The sequence below is a fragment of the Candidozyma duobushaemuli genome (genome assembly GCF_002926085.2).
Source record: "Candidozyma duobushaemuli strain B09383 chromosome Unknown A_B09383, whole genome shotgun sequence".
Taxonomy (NCBI): Eukaryota; Fungi; Ascomycota; class Pichiomycetes; order Serinales; family Metschnikowiaceae; genus Candidozyma; species Candidozyma duobushaemuli.
In genome coordinates, this window is record NW_020289901.1 from 79,596 (window position 1) to 98,356 (window position 18,761).

Here is an 18,761-nt window from a genome sequence, read left to right on the forward strand (position 1 = left end):
TATTGTAGAAGCCTTCCATTCATTTATATATTGCCCGCTTGAGATTAACTTCTCAAGGGTTCAGAGGCCGTCCACTTGACCATATAGCAAACCAAAAAGGCCAAAGAAGCAGCTCACCAAAGATGTTTTAAAATGAATCTAGGGATCTTTAAAAAAGCTGGGAGCCACTCAGTATCGCTTTGGCTTATTCCGACGAAAACACAGATGCCTCCTTGAGCACTTTCCTACCAATGAGCACCCCAGATAACCAACCAAAACAACCCACACCTCAAAATCCCATCAAGATCCCATTTTAACAAAAAACCTTCCAAGCCATAACATGCAAAAAGTCCCCAATCTCCCCAATTTTCGAATTCATAGCCCACCTGGCCTGCCTTGGACCCGCACCCGTGCACCAACCAGGCCCAGCTACTCATCGCAGTAAATTTTCAAAAAGTCTCCTGCAAACCACATACACTATGAACAGAGGCAGAGGCGGGTTCAGAAACCAGCGTGGAGGCCGCGGCGGGTTTTCCCAGCCCCAGGGCCCTCCAGAGTCCGTTTTGGAAATGGGCTCTTTTTTGCACACCTGCGAAGGTGACATTGTCTGTCGCTCCATCAACACCAAGATCCCCTACTTCAATGCTCCTATATATTTGGAAAACAAGACGCAGATCGGTAAGGTTGACGAGATTTTGGGTCCATTGAACGAGGTCTTCTTCACCATCAAGCCATCTGAGGGCGTCCAGGCCAAGTCCTTCAAGGACGGAGACAAGTTCTTTATCTCCCCAGATAAGCTTCTTCCCTTGGAGAGATTCTTGCCCAAGCCCAAGGAGGTTGGACCCAAGCCAAAGAGAAAGGCTGGCGGTGCCGGTGGAGCCCGTGGCGGTTTCGGTGGCCGTGGAGGCGCCCGTGGAGGTGCTCGTGGAGGATTTGGAGGCCGTGGAGGCAGAGGCGGCAGTTTTGGTGCCCGTGGCGGCTCCAGAGGCGGCTTTGGTGGTGCTAGAGGCGGTGCTAGAGGTGGCCGTGGCGGTCGTGGTGGATTTGGCGGTGGTGACCGTGGCCGTGGCCGTTACTAGGCCTGTTTTTGACAATGGCATTTTCCTCTGCATCTCGCTATATAAATCTGTACTTTAATATCATACGAAACGTGAAGAGCTGTGGCTGTATTGGAGGGTACTTGGCAAGATTAGATTTTTGACTATAATGTTGATGAGGACTTGAATGGTACTCATGGGTTCGGTGCCAGCCATGATACGGAGCAAAAGCTTGAGCACGTATATCTATTACATTCAATTGCTAATCGTATTGTATTAGCATACTCTGCGGGAGCAGAGCTTCTTGACCGATTTCTGTGATGTAAAATCTTCTATTATGGCGGCTAATCTATGCGATACTAACCCTTCCAATGCCACCCTGGGCTCCTATGTACATTATTACTAGTTAGAGTGGTGCTGTTTTTGACATCCTTAAACTCTGATCCCCCTGGTGCTCCTCTTCTTGCGTCCTTTGTTCGCCTTCGGAGTAACACTCTCTTCACTGACATTCACCTGTGGAGATTCCACTAGACCGCAACTTTCAAGAATAGCGTGCCTGATCTCTCTATAGCCCAACTTTTTTGTAAGTAGCTTGTTCGTCTGCGAGTTGTTGAAGAGCAATTTGGGCATGGTGGCTAGATCCCTGAGACCAGCTCCATCTATCAAGCTGTCATAATACGAAATGACCTTGGAATTGCCCTCTCTCGCCATTTCATAGCCATTAATACGGCCGCCGGCATCGCTTTTAGCCGACTTTATCTGAAATTTGGGAAACTGACTTTGTACGATTTCATCAACCTTGGTAAAGATGATTTCAAACGGCACACCCTCGTCCACAAGAAGATCGATAAGCATAGAGTCTTCCTCCTGGAAGCCAGTCTTACTGTCGATCAAGAGAAACACTCTTCGTAGGTAAGCCCTGTTGCGGATGTAATCTAGCACTACTTCACCCTGCTTCTCCTCTCCATATTCGCCGTATCCGGGACTGTCGATGATTCTAAGCTTACCGCCAACATTAAAGCTATTAAGGCACTTTGTGAAACCAGCCCTTCTGCTTACAAAGGCCAAGTGACCCTCCTTCTTGCTTCGTTCACTGTTGAAGAGAGTGTTCACCATAGTAGACTTACCTGCGTTTGTGTGTCCCAAAAGCAAGATTTCTGGCAACGGCCGAAGCACCTCGGGGCTATAACCATAAGTAGAACGCAGCTTTTCCAAATTTTCGTGATATTCAGTCCGCAGATATGGTTCCATGCGAGAGAGTCTTTCCTGATGCTCATTTTGCAACCGTGCAATCTTCAAATCTGGAATGTCCTCATAAGTAGCACAGGTCCACTCATGTTTCGGGGTGTATTTAGCAAAAAACTGGTCTGCTTTCGTGAGCTGGGCACTGGTAGGTTTGCCATATTCTGTGTAGCGAAAATGGTTATTGAGGTCGTTTGGCGAGTACACCAAAGTTGAGGCATCCAGGGGCGGTAGATTCTTTGGATTGGCTTTCTTCTGCGGTAGCGGTACTGTAGCCTTTTTCGGTATCGCCGAAACCAAGTAATTGACCGAAGCCAACGACCGTCTGAATAAGGGCATGTAGTTCAGATGAGGTTGCGAAAGTCCGGACTCACAATGGGAAACAAGATAATATGGTCTTGAAAGTTCAAAAATGTCACTAAAGTGATTGCAACAAACAAACAGCAAAGATCATTTGACTTTTCGTCACAGGGTGTATTTGTCACTATAAGGTAATGAGGGACCGGTCTAGTGGCTGTTCGCACCGATATAGGCTTATATCCCTACTTACACCTTCGAGACACCCCTCCTTTCTAACTGTGCCCCGATGGTCAGAGTGCCTATTTTGATCGGTATGTATGAGCTTTACTTCAATTGAACATCACTAACAGCAGCTTTTTGTGTCACCCTCCTTATCGCCGCATATCTAGGGTTTGGTGAGGTCCACTTTGAACATGACAAGGCGGTCCATTTCATTACTTTCTTCATTTTGACATTAGAGCTTTGGTTTCTCTGGGACAGGCTCTCGGCACGCTTTGCATCATTCCTCTTAATGCTAGTGGCAGCAGTTATCTCGGAATTTGTTCAGAACACAGTCAACCCCAATAGGGTCTTTGATATCAAAGACATTTACGCAAACTTGGCGGGTCTGATGTTTGCGTTTACACTCTGCATTTTGGCTCAGCAGCTTAGAAGAAAGGATAGACGGAAGCGGTGGATGAACACGGATATAGAGATGCAGCCTTCAGCCAGACCCGTTACCCCGGGGTCCGAGGAGGAAGTGGATGGGTTTGTGAATGTAAGGAGCCCGAACGTTGCTTGAAACGACTTAAAAGGGAAAATTTAGGGTTTGGAGATTGCCAGAAAGGCTCGGGGTATGTTCTTCCGAGATGGCCAACCAGCTACCAAAATACCAGAATGGCCCAATTGGTTAATAAATCGCTGAACAGGATTTGGCTCCCATGACAATATCGCTGTCTACAATGATCGTAAATGGAGCCTTCGGTGCTAATTCCTACAAGTAATGGGGTCATACGGCTGAGTCGTTGTATACGGCTGGCTACATGAACGCAACACTGCTTTTGAGGCGAACTTCCTACTTTTCAATTCAGGCCCACCTAAATGCCTAATTGATCATCCGGAACGCAAGGCTTTGAACAATCAAGCATTCAGTATCTGCATTGGTCCAAACAGCCGGAAACGTTCCGCGCTACAGCCACCTCTGTCGAGGCGCCAGGCGTAGTATCTAATTTTGACAAAGAAAGCACGAGAAATTGACTCTTACATTCAAGAGTCGATCTGAGCTCACTCCTGGTGCGGCGGCTTTTATGATTCTCTCGCTTGCTCTGCTTTCGAACGTCTGAGCACAATCTGGGCCCAACGGCTGCAAAATATGCACTTACGTTGATTGCGCCCAACCAAGACCAATTCTCGAAAGCAAGCGCAAAAGTCAACCCCGTCGAATTTGTGACTCAATCCTGGGAGAAATCTCAATTTGTGGCCACATCCGATGATTCTTGCCCCACTGCTTCCATCTTCAGACGCAAGTGAAGCCTGTATTTATGTATGTTTCCTAATGCAGGTACCTACACACCTCTACGGTCGTAAACACTCACCACCAATTGTTCCAACACAACCAAGCAGTTCACCAAAGAAAAAAAAAAAAAAAAAATAAACAAAATGAACTTTCAATCCCCCAACTCTCACAAATACCTATTCCCCTCCTCTGAAACCTCGTTTTGGCAGAATATCTAAGCGAGGGCACGTGACTCGTGTTGCTACTAACATTGTTGCTGAGATCTGCATTCTGCCTGTGCTAAACAAGTCAGCAAAACAACATAACCACTATGCTGCCGCCCATTGCAAGCAGGCCTGAAGAGGAGGACGAAGGCCCGCTTCAGGTGGAAGGAACCAAAAGAAGTAATAGCTACAAAAGACCCAGTCAGCCCATAAGCAGACCCTCAAACCAGGACTCTCCTACCATCATAGGCAATGCCTTCGGCTTCTTCAGAGGTAGACAAGATCCTCAGGAAATGCGCTACCTGAGTGAAGATGAGCAACAAAGATACGACGCTCCTTATTCTGGAGGAAGCGATCATGAAGCAGAAAATGGAGAGGCTCCTGAAGCCGTACACGAGGATACTCCTGAACCTCAAGGAGAAGTTCCCGGAGCCTCGAGATCCACGATCTTCCGTCCCAACATTTTTGGAAGAAGCACTCCCGAAGGCCATTCCAGCTCGAAAATTGGAGAAGGCACTGTCGAAGATGGGAAAGCTCCAGGCAACCGCCCTAGAGGTCTCTTTACCATCTTCAGAAAGAAAAACAAAGACAGAGACCGCAGAACCAGTGCTTTGGAGTTGGAGGACGGTGCAATCGCAGAGGACGACGGCGAGGCTGAAACCAGAGAGCGTGCTTTGGTTTTGTTGGAGTCCTTGAGTTTGGGTACTCCTGCTATCAACCTTCTTGCATCGTGTTTGTGTGAGGACGAATACGGAATCGCCAGAGCCCCCCTTCTTCTTACGCTTTTGGGTTTGAAAGTGAACGACACGTCTACTACACCATTGAAGAGAAACAGAAGGTTCCGCATTGACCTTGAATACGGCGTCGCTCCGCGTCGTTTCAAGTGGTCCGTTGAAAGGAACGCCAAAGATCTATTATACTTGCATTCCAGACTAAAATTGCTGGCATTTAGGGGGTCCCTCAAGTCTGACGAGTTGCCCAGGTACCCTGTACCACCTCTTTTCAGAAGAAATGACCGCAGCATCATGCGTCAAACAAACAAAAGGCTCACGACCAGACCAGATGAAACACTTACACCAAACCGGGAACGTACGGATGCCCAGACTCCAACTGGCGATGATCGCTCGATCCTCAGCGGTGGCACAATGCGTAACCCTCTAGCTGCTATACGATCTCACTTGAGTATGGCATCTGCAGCATCGTCTCTTGAAAATGCTTCTCCAGAACAGTTGCAGACTTTCATGAAGATCAACCAGCGGTATGTTGCCGACGTTCAAAAATATCTATATGACCTCATCACCCTCGTCGCCTTACGTCCACAGTCGAACAGACTCTTCCAATTCTTCGAGGTCTCGCCTATCTCCTCGCTTTTAAGTTATGAAACTGGTTTCATTGGAAAGCAAGGCGTTGTCCACATTGGTGGCACGACAAAGTCACAGGGCTGGCGAGTCGGCCATTTTAAGGCCAATGACTTAAAGGGCATGGTGGACAGACGTTCCGAAAAATGGTTGTTGGTGAGAAATTCTTACGTGACATACGTGTCTGACATCAATTCTACCACTCCTCTTGAGGTCTTTTTGATAGATAGCTCATTCAAGATCACTCACAAAGGACCCGGACTTGACCAACAAGAGAGAGGCTCTGATTCTGAATCTGACTATGAAGACCACTCGATTAAAATCACGGGCGATGTCAGCACACCAAACCACATCCACAGAAATGTTTTCAAACACCTCAAAATCGTTCTTGAGAACTCGGAACGAAAGCTTGTCATCATACCAAAGTCTACCAGAGAACAGAGGCTTTGGTTGCATTCTATCGACAAAATGGTCAGACAATCCATTTGGAGCCAACCCAACCGTTTCCACTCATTCGCTCCAGTAAGAAAGAATTGTTATGCCCAATGGTTCGTGGATGCAAGAGATTACTTCTGGGCCGTTTCGTCGGCCATTGAGATGGCAAAGGATACGGTTTTCATTCATGATTGGTGGCTTTCACCTGAGCTCTACTTAAGAAGACCCGCTAATGGTAATCAACAATTCAGAATTGACAGATTGCTTCAGAGAAAAGCTCAGCAAGGAGTGAAGATTTTTGTCATAATCTACAGAAATGTTGGTACAACAATCCCAATTGACTCCCTTTACACGAAGCACTCCATTCTTTCGCTTAATCAGGAGAACATCCATGTGATCAGATCTCCTAACCAGCTTCTCCAGAATACATATTTCTGGGCCCATCACGAAAAGATTTGCATCATTGATCAGACTATGGCTTTCATGGGAGGAATTGATCTTTGTTACGGTAGATACGATACCCCTGACCACGTTCTTGTCGATGATACTCATGTCGACTTTGCCCACCTCGATACTGAGACGTTGACACAAGAAGAGTTTGAAGCATTTAATGTCTTCCCTGGCAAAGATTATTCCAACACTCGTGTTAAGGATTTCTCCAACTTAGACAAGCCGTACGAGAACATGTACGACCGTTCCGTGGTTCCTAGAATGCCTTGGCACGACATCCACATGTGTACCACCGGTCAGCCAGCCAGAGATTTGTCTCGTCATTACGTGCAACGTTGGAACTATCTTGTGAGGCAGAAGCGTCCTTCTAGACTCACTCCTCTTTTGACACCTCCACCTGATCTTACCGATGAGGAAGTCCGTGAAATGGGTCTCAATGGTAGCTGTGAGGTACAGATGCTTCGTTCTGCTGGAAACTGGTCGTTGGGATTGAAGGAACATGAACAGAGTATTCAAGACGCCTACTTGAAGTTGATCGAAACCTCCGAGCACTTTGTTTACATTGAGAATCAATTCTTTGTCACCTCGTGCTTGATTGAGGGCACTGTCATCGAGAACCGTATCGGTGACGCTTTGGTGGAGAGAATTATTCGTGCATTCAATGAAGGGAAGCAATGGAAGGCCATAATTTTGATTCCTCTCGTTCCCGGATTTGAATCTTCGGTCGACAAGCCTGATGGATCCTCCGTCAGAGTGGTTATGCAATGTCAGTACATGTCCATTTCTCGTGGTCCATCGTGTCTTTTCGCAAAGCTCAGAAAATATGGCATTGATCCCGATAACTACATTCAATTCTTCTCGTTGAGAAAGTGGGGCTGCATTGGACGTGATAGAAACCTAGTCACAGAACAACTATACATTCATGCGAAGACCATGGTGGTCGATGACAAGTATGCCATCATCGGAAGTGCAAACATCAACGAAAGATCCATGCGTGGTCTCAGGGATTCTGAAGTTGCAGCTTTAGTTTGCGACCGTGAGACCATTTCTTCTACAATGAACGGAGAGAAGTATACTGTTGGAAAGTTCCCCCACACTCTCAGATTGAGATTGATGAGAGAGCATCTTGGTATCGGTGTTGATGTTCTCGACGTCGTTGAAAGAAAGTTTGACAAGTTTGAGAAGTTTGCAGAGACCGAGGAAGGTCTCAAGGCTTGCACAAATGATTTCAAGAAACCCATCAACAGGAGAATCTCTGCCGTAGTGGAGCTTGCTAGTCGTGAGATCTTGAACCAACCCGAGGGAACCGCCAGATGGAAAGCCCACTGCAAGAAGTTTGGTTTGAGATCAAAGCCTCCTCTTATTCCTGAAGACATCAAGTATGAGGAGGGACCAAAGCCAGCTTTATTACCACTCTCCTTCAACAACAGAACGGGTCCTCATGAAGCTAACAGAGGTATAAGAGATAAAAAGAAGCATTCCTATGATGCTCGTGTTCAACATAGTGACGACCACAAACGTGATGTTTACGGTGTTGGTGTCGACAAGTATAGAACACGTTTGGGACAAAAAGCACGCCTCGATAGCGCTCGCTTCATCCGTGACTTGGCCAAGGAAGTTTTTGATCAGCAGCCAGGTGCACAGTTCCTTCCTGATCTTGAAAATGTTAAGGCATTCCTCGAACTGGATGATTCAGATTATAGTGCTGATATGACCGAGGAGAACGAAGAACTTCTTACCGAGAGAAACAAGGAAAGATGGGTCTTGTTGAAACGTATCTCCTACTTGCAGCGTATTGCGGTAAAGGAGTCACAACAGACGGCAATTGAGCGCCAAAAGAGAATTGCTGCGGGCCTTCCTCCAAGCATATACGATTTTGGGTCTGTCGATGGAACCCCAACAGCCAAATCAACCACTCCTGCTCAGGAAACACTGAATGAAGATGGCATAACCGATGCTGTTGAGATTTCGAACAAAAAGTCTGATTCCCCGCCTGTTGAAGAAGTGGATGCTGCAAATGATGCAGTCGAGCTTCTGAATGACTATGTACCCGTGGTCAGTTTGGATGAGCAGCAGTTGAGGGAGCAGGTGCGTCAAATCAACGTTCCTGGAGTGGATAATGTCTCTGCTTTCATTGATCCTTACGGATTCGAGGATCCATTGGACCCCGATTTTTACGAGGACATCTGGTTTGAGAATGCCAGGAGAAATACGGAAATCTTCAGACTCGTGTTCCATTGCCAGCCGGATGACGATGTCGTCTCTTGGAAAGACTACAAGCGTTTCATGAGGCTCGAGAAGGCATTCAAGGTTGCTCAGGAAACCGAGGCTCGTAACAGAAGAGAGAGATTCCGTTTCGATGATAACTCGACTGAGTCTAACCCGAACAAGCCGAGAGGAGGCCAAGCCATGCACGCAGAAGTAGCCAGGCTACGATCTACATGAACGACATCCCTAACGAGCGTGGTGGTATCTTTGGTGACATCCCATCATCGAACAACAGCAGTTCTACGGATCTTCCAAGAAATAACACCAAGCTGAAGTTTAAGGTCAATGACAGGATTGACGAAGGTAATGAAGAAGATGAAGATAAATTCCTTGATGCCGATGACAACGAGAATGATGCGGATGGAGATGACGAGGAGGAGTCTTCCGAGTCTTCTGGCAACGGCCAGCCCGAGCTTAAGAAGGCAAAGACAAAGCAAAGGCAAGCTACCAGAATCAACAGAAAGAGGAGAGCTGGCACTTTCAGTGCCAGAAGAAAGGCCCACGCTGGAGAAAAGATTTACGACAGGGAGTCTGCGGAAAGGCTTCTCAACGAGATCCATGGGCACCTTGTTTTGTTCCCTGCCGACTGGCTCGCCAGAGAGCTCGAGGGTGATAACTGGTTCTTCAACACCGATAGAATCCCACCTATTGAAATTTATGACTAGATAATAGATAGATTTACATGGATGCCACACTGTAGGCGTGCGTGCGAAAAATGAATATTGGTGTCTTCCATAAACGCGGGTCTAATTACACCTACCACCTCCAATGTTCTTACAAGTCCTATCAGCGATAGGAACTGTGGTGGGCTTCCTATTCTTAGTGCTTTCCATAGCTTCCGGTTTATACTACATTTCGGAACTTGTGGAAGAACACACCGAACCCACGAAGAGACTACTCAGAAGGTTAATATATGGTGTCATGACCACGCTCACGCTCTTATACTTATTTGATGGCTTTCCCTTCAAGCTTACGTTGTTCTCCATCTTCACCTACTGGGTCTACTTGCAGAACCTCGAGAAGTTTCCCTATGTCCAATTGACTTCTCCCATCTTCCTAGCATCGTGCGCCTTGGTTGTTGCTAACCATTTCCTATGGTACGATCACTTCCACAACCCATACATTCCACTGATCGAGGAGCGTTTGCTGCCTACGTATGTGCCGCCCAAGATTCCATCTTTTGTCGAGGTTTGCTCCTTTTTCGGCTTGTGCGTGTGGTTTATCCCCTTTGCCTTGTTCGTCTCATTGAGCGCCAATGACAACTTACTACCCCAGCACGGAGCAATTCCCGAAACCAAACAAAAGAAAAAGGTGGGATTGGCCAAGCTCGTGGTGGCCACCGCCAGAGAATATGTGTATGCCATCAGCAGAAGATTGGGATATGAATTAGACCCCCACTATGGCACCATCGTGTAAATACTTGAAATGCATGATCTTACTTATTTAAGAACTCCTTGACGGGAGGGCCGATGTGGTCCAAGCTCAACAAGAACGTGTCGTGGCCATAGTTGCTGATGTTGTTGCCCAACTCAAAGTACGTGACATTGTCTCTGTTGCCTTCAAACGAGTTGAGGACCTCGGCAATCTCTCTCTGCTGCCACACGGGGAAAAGAATGTCCGACTCAACACCAATCACCAAAAATTCCTTATCCTTGATTTTTTCAAACCCTTTCTTCAAGTCCTCGAAGGCCTGCTCTGGCGTGACTGTCGCCTTGTTGATTCTCTCCTGGTACGGGATCTCTGGTATACTGCTTATGCTGCCATCCTCGTCTTGGCTGTAGTACCTGCTCTCGGCTTCCGTTCTGTTATTTTGCGCTTTGCGGGAACTCTTGAGCCCAAGATCAAACATGTCCATGGCCTTCAGCACGTATAGAAGCGAATTGGCATCATACTCAAGACAGAACTTCTCGCCCTGGTGGTCCAAGTACGTCTCGACCAAGAAATCGGCACAGAATGCAGCAGGCTTTGACTCGTCGGCTCTATTTCTGCCAAAACGAGATTCCCATTCTGGTCCAGAACGGTAGGTGACCGTTGCAATCTCACGAGCTAGCTTCATGCCAATATGAGGAGGAACACTGTTGTAGTAGAAGCCACGCTTCCAATTGGGGTCACTCATCAAGACCTGTCTTTGGCAGTGACGCAATGCAATGGAGTACGGATGAGATCTAGCACATCCCGATATGCTTACGATTTTTTCAACCTCGTCTGGAAACTCACTAGCATAGGCCAATGACTGCATTCCTCCCATGGAAGCACCCACGGATGCATGTACTTTTTTGACACCGAATTGATTCTGAATAAGCTCTCTTTGGGCTCTTACCATGTCGTTGACTGATAGAATTGGGAACCTGGTGGCATAAAAGTCGTTGTTGGCTGGGTCTCTGGACGATGGACCTGTGGATCCGTAGCAGCCACCCAATACATTCGTACAAACAACAAAGTACTTGTCTGTATCGATGTACTTTCCAGGTCCGATGAAGTTCTCCCACCAACCAGGTTTTGTGTTCTTTGGTTGCGATCTAGCATGAGAAGAAGCCGAAAGGCCAGTGTGTATCAAAATCAAATTGTCCTTTTCAGGAGAAAGCTCACCCCAGGTCTCATACGCAATTTCGTATTCCGGTAAGTTTCCTCCGTTGTCCAAAAAGATTGGCTTTTTGCTTTTATAAATCTCAAAGCCTGTGGAGACAAATGAGTATGATGGTTCAGGGCCGCCCTCGAGCGATGTCAGCTCTGAAACACATGATGAGGAAGACTTTGTGTTCAATTTCTGAGTTTTCGCTTCCAAGGCATCTAGACACGGGAATTTGAGTTGTGGGTTCGAGGATCTGTTTGACACAGTGGGTTTGCGAAGCCTTTGGTATGTGGAGAATTGGTGAATTGAAGTGTTGCTTGATTTGAGACCAAGGGTTCTCCCTTGTAGGCGGCAGGAAGCTCTCAAGGGTAGAGCAGTCCGCATACTATCTTATGAACGTTGTCAATATTTTTTCAAAAAGGTCTAGGAACGGTTCTGAGTTTAGCAATTTGTCAGCTTGAGCAGCCACTGGCAAACAATTAGCCGAATCTGATGCGTCGTCACGTGATATTACATATAGTTTCCTTCTTAATTGACAGGCTCAAGCTTATCGTACTGCAGGAAGTCGGGGAAGCTATGCCAGAGCTATCAGCTCCGCTTTTATGTACTAGAGGTCAATGGGTGAGGTAGCTATCAATTGGAAATTTTCACGCGAGATTCTGAGAGAAGCAATATTTTGAATGAAATAAGTACACAAACGGTCAATTGTCACCAAGACCATGTTTCGTGGCTGCAAAGTTGTAAACTAAAATCATATCTGCCTTAAGATCGTTGAAGATGGTCAAGCGGTCCTTGAAATCCACATCACGGATCTACTAGTAGGTTGACTCAACATATCAGTATCAGTGCAACAACACAGCGTATTGTTCTGGTCAGCCCGTCAAATTCTATTCGAAAGAGAATCATAATTACCGATGCTCCCTTTCCAGGTCCTGAATTCTTCCAAAGAAATATCAAAAAATCTGTTGTGTAATACGGTTTGGAACACTGTGCGTTATCGCTCCCTATGAATTCACCGCGCAGAATATAACTAATATGGAGACAGGACCACACGCCTCTTTATCCCAGCTCCTCCCACCACTTCGTCAATCACGATTGACTTCCTAATTGGCTGATTCATCCTGGTCCTTGGGAGGCTATTGTTGTCCCGATTTCGGTTTGGCACCGTCTTGGCGCCCTCTTGGACTGCACTGACTGAACCAACTACAAACTTATCACCACTATGGATCCGCCACCAAAGCAGATGGGATCCTCTCCTATCAGGCTTACCAGAACAGCTGGGGTCTTATTTCCTTTGATATTTCTCATAACATGTCCGTTTTCTACAGTGTTGAAGAAGTACAGCTCCACAGTGTCCCAGAATGCAGTTTTGAGCTTTCTCAACTACATTTTTGTGCAACAGTTGGGCTACTTGTTCTTTACTATAGCATTCTTGAGTTATGTGGTTTTCTACATTGACAATAAACCCATGAGAGCTGGGAACATTGGGGTTCTTTTATTTAAATACGCCGTCATCACAATCATTGGCATGCTCTTCCATGGCGGGTTCTTCAAATTTCTGTTGGTTGAGCTTGTCAACAAATTTTCTGGTGGGCATTGCAGTGATCACAGCATAACAATGGCAAAGTGCCGCCAATCACCGGAGTATGAATGGGTCGACGGGGTCGATATTTCAAGTCATTACTACTTCTTGCTGAGCCTGGTGCTTATGCTTCTAAACAATCAGTTATGCGCAGCCAGAGCCACAGACACCGTGTCTCAGACTGCGCCTCCGCCAAAGACGATTCGTTTTTCCCAATTAGCTGTCCTCTACCTTTCGTTTATTTTGATGTCGATCTGGGTTTTCGAATTCATAATCACCAGCTTGTTCTTCCACACCCCTACTGAAAGACTATTTGGTCTTATAGGAGTACCAGCAGCTTTGTTGACTATCTCGTTGAGTCGAAAGCTACTCCCTGGTGAAGACGACGGCGACACCTAGGTAATTAACAAATGCACAAATATGGTTAAAATTCTAAGTGAGTTATCAGTCACCGTTGTTTCGCATCAAACTAGTCAGCGCTCAATACGCTCGAGTCAAATTTGACAACCATTGCAGTTACGTTGTCGGTTGTAGCATTGTCGATAGCGAGCTGGCATAGCCTTTTGGCAGCTTTCGCAGGATCGATGGGTTCCTTGTTTTGTTCTTGCTGTTTGAAAATATCGGCGACAAACTTGCAGGCGAAGCTATCGCTAATCACATCCCACACACCGTCACAGGCCAATATTAGAAATTCATCCTCGGGGTTATTTCAGTGGAGGTGGTAAAGGGCTTGCCAGTAACAAGGTTTTTAATATACGAGTCTCCCAATGATCTAGTAATCGCCAAGACGCCATTGACTCTGTTTTTGACTATGAGACCACCACGGTCTCTCACTCGGTCTATCTCACTGGGGTCAGAGGCTTTGTGGTCATAGGTCAATCTGTAAGCTTTCCCGGCCCGACAAATGACAATTCGCAGATCGCCGACGTTTGATGTGTACAACATTCGCTTGTGATGTGGTCCTGGGACAAAATCAAACTTCTTGCCTGGTTTCGGGGGATTCAGTTTCCCCAGTTCCGCCAGCTCTTCAGTAGACTCCCAGCGTAATATGGCCACAGCAGCAGTCGAGCCAGCAGATCCACTGCCTTCTTCTTCGATAAGCTCGTCAGCCTTCACGAATACATTATGAAACACATCTTTGACATCACAGAGGTGTGCTGGAGAGGCACCCAGGCCACAATTCGCCAGAGCCTCCTTCGCTAGCAATTCCTGCTCAATCAAAGTATGCAAATTGTTGCCGCACCAACGAGCTGTCGATTTCCCGGCATGGCCATCGAATATGGCAAAGTAGCCCCAGTCAAGCTTCTCAGCAAAGTTGGCGACATACGTGTGCACATCTTCCATCTTAGCTCTGTAGGTGGCATTTTTGTTCTCTGCCACTCCTACCTTGAAAGAAAGCCCACTGAAAGGGTCTTGCTGCTCAACAGGCGGGCTATGGTTATTTTGTTGCTTCAGTTCTGAAGCCGAGGCAGTCTCCAAAGTGTGATCTGCTGGCGCCCTTTCCTCAGGCAGGGCCATTGTGGGGTAAGTATGGGCTTTTTCCAATGAGCTGAAGTGGGATTTAAGCTTAATGCACGTATGAGACGGTTGAGTCTGGATATTCTAGCTTGAATATAGAAGCTGGCTTTAGTGAAGTCGTTCTGGAAAACGGAGACAAAAATGGTTGTGCGTAGAGGTACAGGTGCGTTTCGTGGATTCCTCGGTGGAGGGGTTGGTACGAACCTAAAAGGGTATAAAGGAAAACTAGACGGCGAAGATCTTGAGATTTCTTCGAGATTGGCTTTTAAGAATAGGGGTCCACAATAGGGTCAGATTGTCCGTCGGCTGGCTGCAGATTTTAATGCCATTCCGTGAAGCGTGTAACTTGCTCGCGACCTATTACCATATATGACTATTGCTTCAAACTTCAGCCACGTTTTAAAAAAAACAGGAATTTTAACACATTTCCTGTTATATGAGCTGTTGCCCCGCTTGTAGAATCTAAAAAATCTTGGGTGCTGGGCACTCAATGGCGGGAATTCTACTCGTCTATTGTTAGCATTTTTACCGTTTGTGTACATACTTGACAGCATCCTGCGTTATTCACTGCGAGTTTGAAAATCTTGCCATGGTTGCAAACCACAACGGTACAAATAAATTGAATATTGGTGATGTTTTTGATAAAATTATATAAATTGAAAGTAGAACACAAAAACTGATCACCAGGCGATTTTGGCCAAAAAGCTGTCGGGGTGTTTTCTGTTGTACCACTTCCTCAATTCATCGTATACCAAGACCACAGCTCCAAAACCAACGGCAATAAAGTAGTATTCAACGGGCACCTGAGCAGTTCCAAGGGCTGAGTGAATTGCAGGAATATAGTTGACAATGAAGGTCACTCCAAGTGTGATCGGCACCACTGCAAATAAATACTTGTTTTTCATGGGCAGATGTTGAAACATACTGAGGTACCTGGTTCTCATGGCAAAAAGGTTGAACAGCTGCATGATGACCAAATTCACAAAGTATATCGACGAAGACATGTTGATGTAATCCTCAACATTGGGTAGATCTTCGTAGGTGCCGTAGCTCAATGAGAAGTCTGAAAACTTGTATCTCCTTCTCGTGAGGTTGAGGAATGCCACCATGAAAGACGTAAAGCAGTAATAAGTACCGATAGTGAAGTAGGAGTGTAAAAATAACTTCCAGTCGACCAACTTCTCCTTGGTAACGCTTCTTGGTTTCTTCTGCAACAAGTTTCTCTCACTCGATTCGTAAGCCAAGATGATAGCACCAGCACAATCTGTAATGCAACAAATGATAATCATCAAAAAAGACAGAAGCATCTGCGGCATACCGAAAATCACATTCATCAAGACAGGCCAGAGCTCGGCGTAAGTACCGGCAGGAAGCAAGTATCCAATTGTCTTTCGAAGATTCTCAAACACCAACCTTCCGTACTCTAAAGCATCGATGATAGAATTGAACAATTCGTCTTCAGCGTCTGTGTTGTTCATCAAAATGATATCGGAAGCTTCTTTGGCAATATCTGATGCGTCGATGAGCGAAATACCAATGTCTGCCTGTTTGAGGGAAGGACTGTCATTTATACCATCGCCCGTCATACCAATAACGTGCTTGTGCTTTTGGAACCGTTTGATAATCATGAGTTTCTGTTCAGGCGTTGTTCTAGTAAAGACTAGTTCCTCATAGCGAACTACCCGAGACCACTCATCATCAGTCAATGTGTTCAAATCACTTCCCACAATACTGACAGCTCTTGGAATGGGCGTATCATCATTTGAAACAGGCTCTTTTGTTGCTGCAACAATCACATCTTGATAAGTGTCAACGTTGCCGGTGACGATTCCTACCTGTTTCGCAATAGACAACCCAGTAAGTTCAAAGTCACCAGTAATCATGACAATTTTCACACCAGCGTCTCGTAATCTGCTAATCACGGTATTGATATTTTTTCTGGGTGGATCCTCAATTCCAAGCATACCAACAAGTGTCATGCCATCAGACGATTCTTCCCTCAATCTTTCAGTAGCACTGAACCTATCCGTGAAATCAATCGTAGAAGGCTGAACCATTTTTGAGGTAAGCAAAATCACTCTCTTGCCCCCTCTGGACCATTTTTGTTGAATCGTCCGAATTTTGTCAAGATTCTGATCATCAAGATTTTGAACAACAACACGATCATCACCATCCCTTTGAAGTATACTAGTGCAGCGTTTCAAGAGAATATCTGGAGCACCCTTCACCGTCAACAAAGAAAAGTTCTCTTCTTGGCCAAGGGGTAACTCAATACCAATTTGTGACCAAGTCTTTTCAGGAATCTGGAACGAGGAGTTGGCATCCAAAAGATTAGCCATGTACTTATCCTTGGAGTTGAAAGCAATCTGGAACCTCGAGCTCCATTTCTGTTCAAGCTCCCACTTTGGCATGATAGAGTCTGAGTACGTAAACACAGCTTTGTCAGTTGCGTTACCATTCAAGGAGCCGTCCTTGGAGACTGTTGCATCGTTGCATAAGCTGCAGATGGTAAGAAAATGAGTAGTTAAAGCATCGGTAAACTCTGTTTCCCCAGACTCCTGCGATTTGAGTTCGGTCACAGAATCCTCATCATCTCCTTTGCAGACATCAGTAACCGTCATGTTGTTCCTCGTCAAAGTTCCCGTCTTGTCAAAGCATAACACACTCACCGAGCCTAACGTTTCAACAGTTGACAACGTCTTACATAAAATCTTGCTCTTTCTCATCTGGTTCGCCGTGATGATTAAGCAGGTCGTTAAAGCAATTGGTAAACCTTCTGGGATAAATGCAACTGCCACTGCAACAATGTCAACGATAAGACCAGAAACCGTGAGCCAGCCTTTGTGGTCCTTGTTCAACCACGCACACCAAAGAATGATAATCAAAACAACCAAGGTCACAATGATCGAAGAAGTCATGAGAACAAATCGCAAAATCTCCCATTGCATTGGTGTCAATCCCTTCTTGGGCTCAGAGGTCAACTTGGCGATGGTACCAAAGATGGTGTGGTCACCAGTTGCAACCACAATACCTTTACCTGAACCTCCGACAACAAAAGTACCCTGCATTGCAATACAGTTACTTTCAAGGTAGTTAGAATGAAGCGGGTCAGAACGATAAGTGGCCGGAACAGCATCCGACTCACCGGTTAAAATGGACCTATCAAAAGACAAATCGGGCGAGGCTTCCACTATTCTTATATCGGCAGGCACCTTGACGCCAGTGCCAAACTTGATGATGTCACCCGGAACAAGAATCTTTGAATCAACCTGCTCGAAGTTGCCCTCACGAACGACCAAGGTCTCAACAGGGATCATATTGTGGATCGAGTCCATGACACGAGAACTGGAGAAATCTTGAAAGAAGTTAAACATAGCCTGGAACAAGAAGACAAAAAGCAAAATGATACCGAGAATCAAATTGGCGATCGCAGGGTCTGGGTTGCCCAAAGGCTTCCAGCTGACAATACACAAGATACCACCGGTCAACAATAAGCCACCAAATCCGCCAAAAAAGTACATGAAAATTTTCTTCAACAAGCGACTAGGTGGTTTGGACTGGACGTTAGGACCAAATTCCTTCCTTCTGGCAACCAGCTGGGCAGAACTCAATCCGTACGTCACATCAGTGCCGAAATCAACAACAAGCTTCTCAGGATCGTCAGTGTGATAAGTGATTCCGGCGAATTTGCCAGAAGTGGGATCAAGCTCCGTTTGGTGCTCTGAGCGTGTTTCGACCTCGTGAGAAATGGTCTTGAACACGGCTGGAAGCACCACATCGGGCTGCACACGTTCCCTGATGGTGAACAAATCGTCATCTCTGTTCGAGCTGTGAAACGACAATCTTCTCCTTGCTCTTCCTGGCACAGAAATACCATCTTTTCTCTCACCTTCGGCAAACGTGATACCGTCGTTAGTAGGCTTATCGGCGAAGCTCAAATCGGAGTCGTCGTCTTTTGTGAACGACGTCTCAGCAGAGACCGTGTTGACCAAATAGCTGTTTCTCTTGTCACCCATAGCAAGCAGTGAAAAACTACCAGGGCCCTCTCACGAGCTTATATACGTTTTCTCGTCACACGTCCACAAAACAACAACACGGCGGACAATGGCATGGCGCCCTACGAACGCGAGGACAGGAGGCCCCTAAAACCGCCAAAAAGGCAGACAGACATAAATCGCTCACCTCTGGTGCTGGTGTGTTTGATCAGAGACCCATACATTTTGCAGCCAAAATGGCATTTGCGCCGCACCACGTCAACATGCGCTTGGCAAGGCGCAATGCGCGATTTACCCTTGTCTCTCATCCACAGGCAGAGGCCAAAA

The 18,761-nt window shown here is 46.3% G+C and overlaps 8 protein-coding genes across 8 annotated transcripts; 4 read left to right on the forward strand and 4 right to left on the reverse strand. All coding sequences in view use genetic code 12, as the record gives it.

Annotated features, from left to right (window-relative positions):
* Positions 1-458: 458 nt before the first annotated feature.
* Positions 459-1,058, forward strand: GAR1 (H/ACA snoRNP pseudouridylase subunit; the record flags this gene model as incomplete). The annotated part of the gene is made up of 1 exon (XM_025478623.1): positions 459-1,058. The coding sequence occupies one exon, from the start codon at positions 459-461 to the stop codon at positions 1,056-1,058; it is 600 nt and encodes a 199-aa protein (XP_025338096.1).
* A 390-nt stretch (positions 1,059-1,448) lies between these two features.
* Positions 1,449-2,597, reverse strand: CXQ87_000037 (uncharacterized protein; the record flags this gene model as incomplete). The annotated part of the gene is made up of 1 exon (XM_025478624.1): positions 1,449-2,597. One exon carries the CDS (start codon positions 2,595-2,597, stop codon positions 1,449-1,451), a length of 1,149 nt encoding a protein of 382 aa, XP_025338097.1.
* Positions 2,598-4,363: 1,766 nt separating this feature from the next.
* Positions 4,364-9,432, forward strand: PLD1 (phospholipase D; the record flags this gene model as incomplete). Its single annotated transcript, XM_025478625.1, has 2 exons — positions 4,364-8,874; positions 8,922-9,432. 2 exons carry the CDS (start codon positions 4,364-4,366, stop codon positions 9,430-9,432), a joined length of 5,022 nt encoding a protein of 1,673 aa, XP_025338098.1.
* A 103-nt stretch (positions 9,433-9,535) lies between these two features.
* Positions 9,536-10,183, forward strand: CXQ87_000039 (uncharacterized protein; the record flags this gene model as incomplete). The annotated part of the gene is made up of 1 exon (XM_025478626.1): positions 9,536-10,183. The coding sequence occupies one exon, from the start codon at positions 9,536-9,538 to the stop codon at positions 10,181-10,183; it is 648 nt and encodes a 215-aa protein (XP_025338099.1).
* A 27-nt stretch (positions 10,184-10,210) lies between these two features.
* On the reverse strand, positions 10,211-12,060 carry CXQ87_000040 (uncharacterized protein; the record flags this gene model as incomplete). Its single annotated transcript, XM_025478627.1, has 3 exons — positions 10,211-10,217; positions 10,261-11,619; positions 12,035-12,060. 3 exons carry the CDS (start codon positions 12,058-12,060, stop codon positions 10,211-10,213), a joined length of 1,392 nt encoding a protein of 463 aa, XP_025338100.1.
* A 501-nt stretch (positions 12,061-12,561) lies between these two features.
* CXQ87_000041 (uncharacterized protein) lies at positions 12,562-13,320 on the forward strand (the record flags this gene model as incomplete). Its single annotated transcript, XM_025478628.1, has 1 exon — positions 12,562-13,320. The coding sequence occupies one exon, from the start codon at positions 12,562-12,564 to the stop codon at positions 13,318-13,320; it is 759 nt and encodes a 252-aa protein (XP_025338101.1).
* Positions 13,321-13,390: 70 nt separating this feature from the next.
* PTC1 (type 2C protein phosphatase) lies at positions 13,391-14,439 on the reverse strand (the record flags this gene model as incomplete). The annotated part of the gene is made up of 2 exons (XM_025478629.1): positions 13,391-13,618; positions 13,663-14,439. 2 exons carry the CDS (start codon positions 14,437-14,439, stop codon positions 13,391-13,393), a joined length of 1,005 nt encoding a protein of 334 aa, XP_025338102.1.
* Positions 14,440-15,119: 680 nt separating this feature from the next.
* Positions 15,120-18,455, reverse strand: CXQ87_000043 (cation-translocating P-type ATPase; the record flags this gene model as incomplete). The annotated part of the gene is made up of 1 exon (XM_025478630.1): positions 15,120-18,455. One exon carries the CDS (start codon positions 18,453-18,455, stop codon positions 15,120-15,122), a length of 3,336 nt encoding a protein of 1,111 aa, XP_025338103.1.
* Between the last annotated feature and the right edge of the window lie 306 nt (positions 18,456-18,761).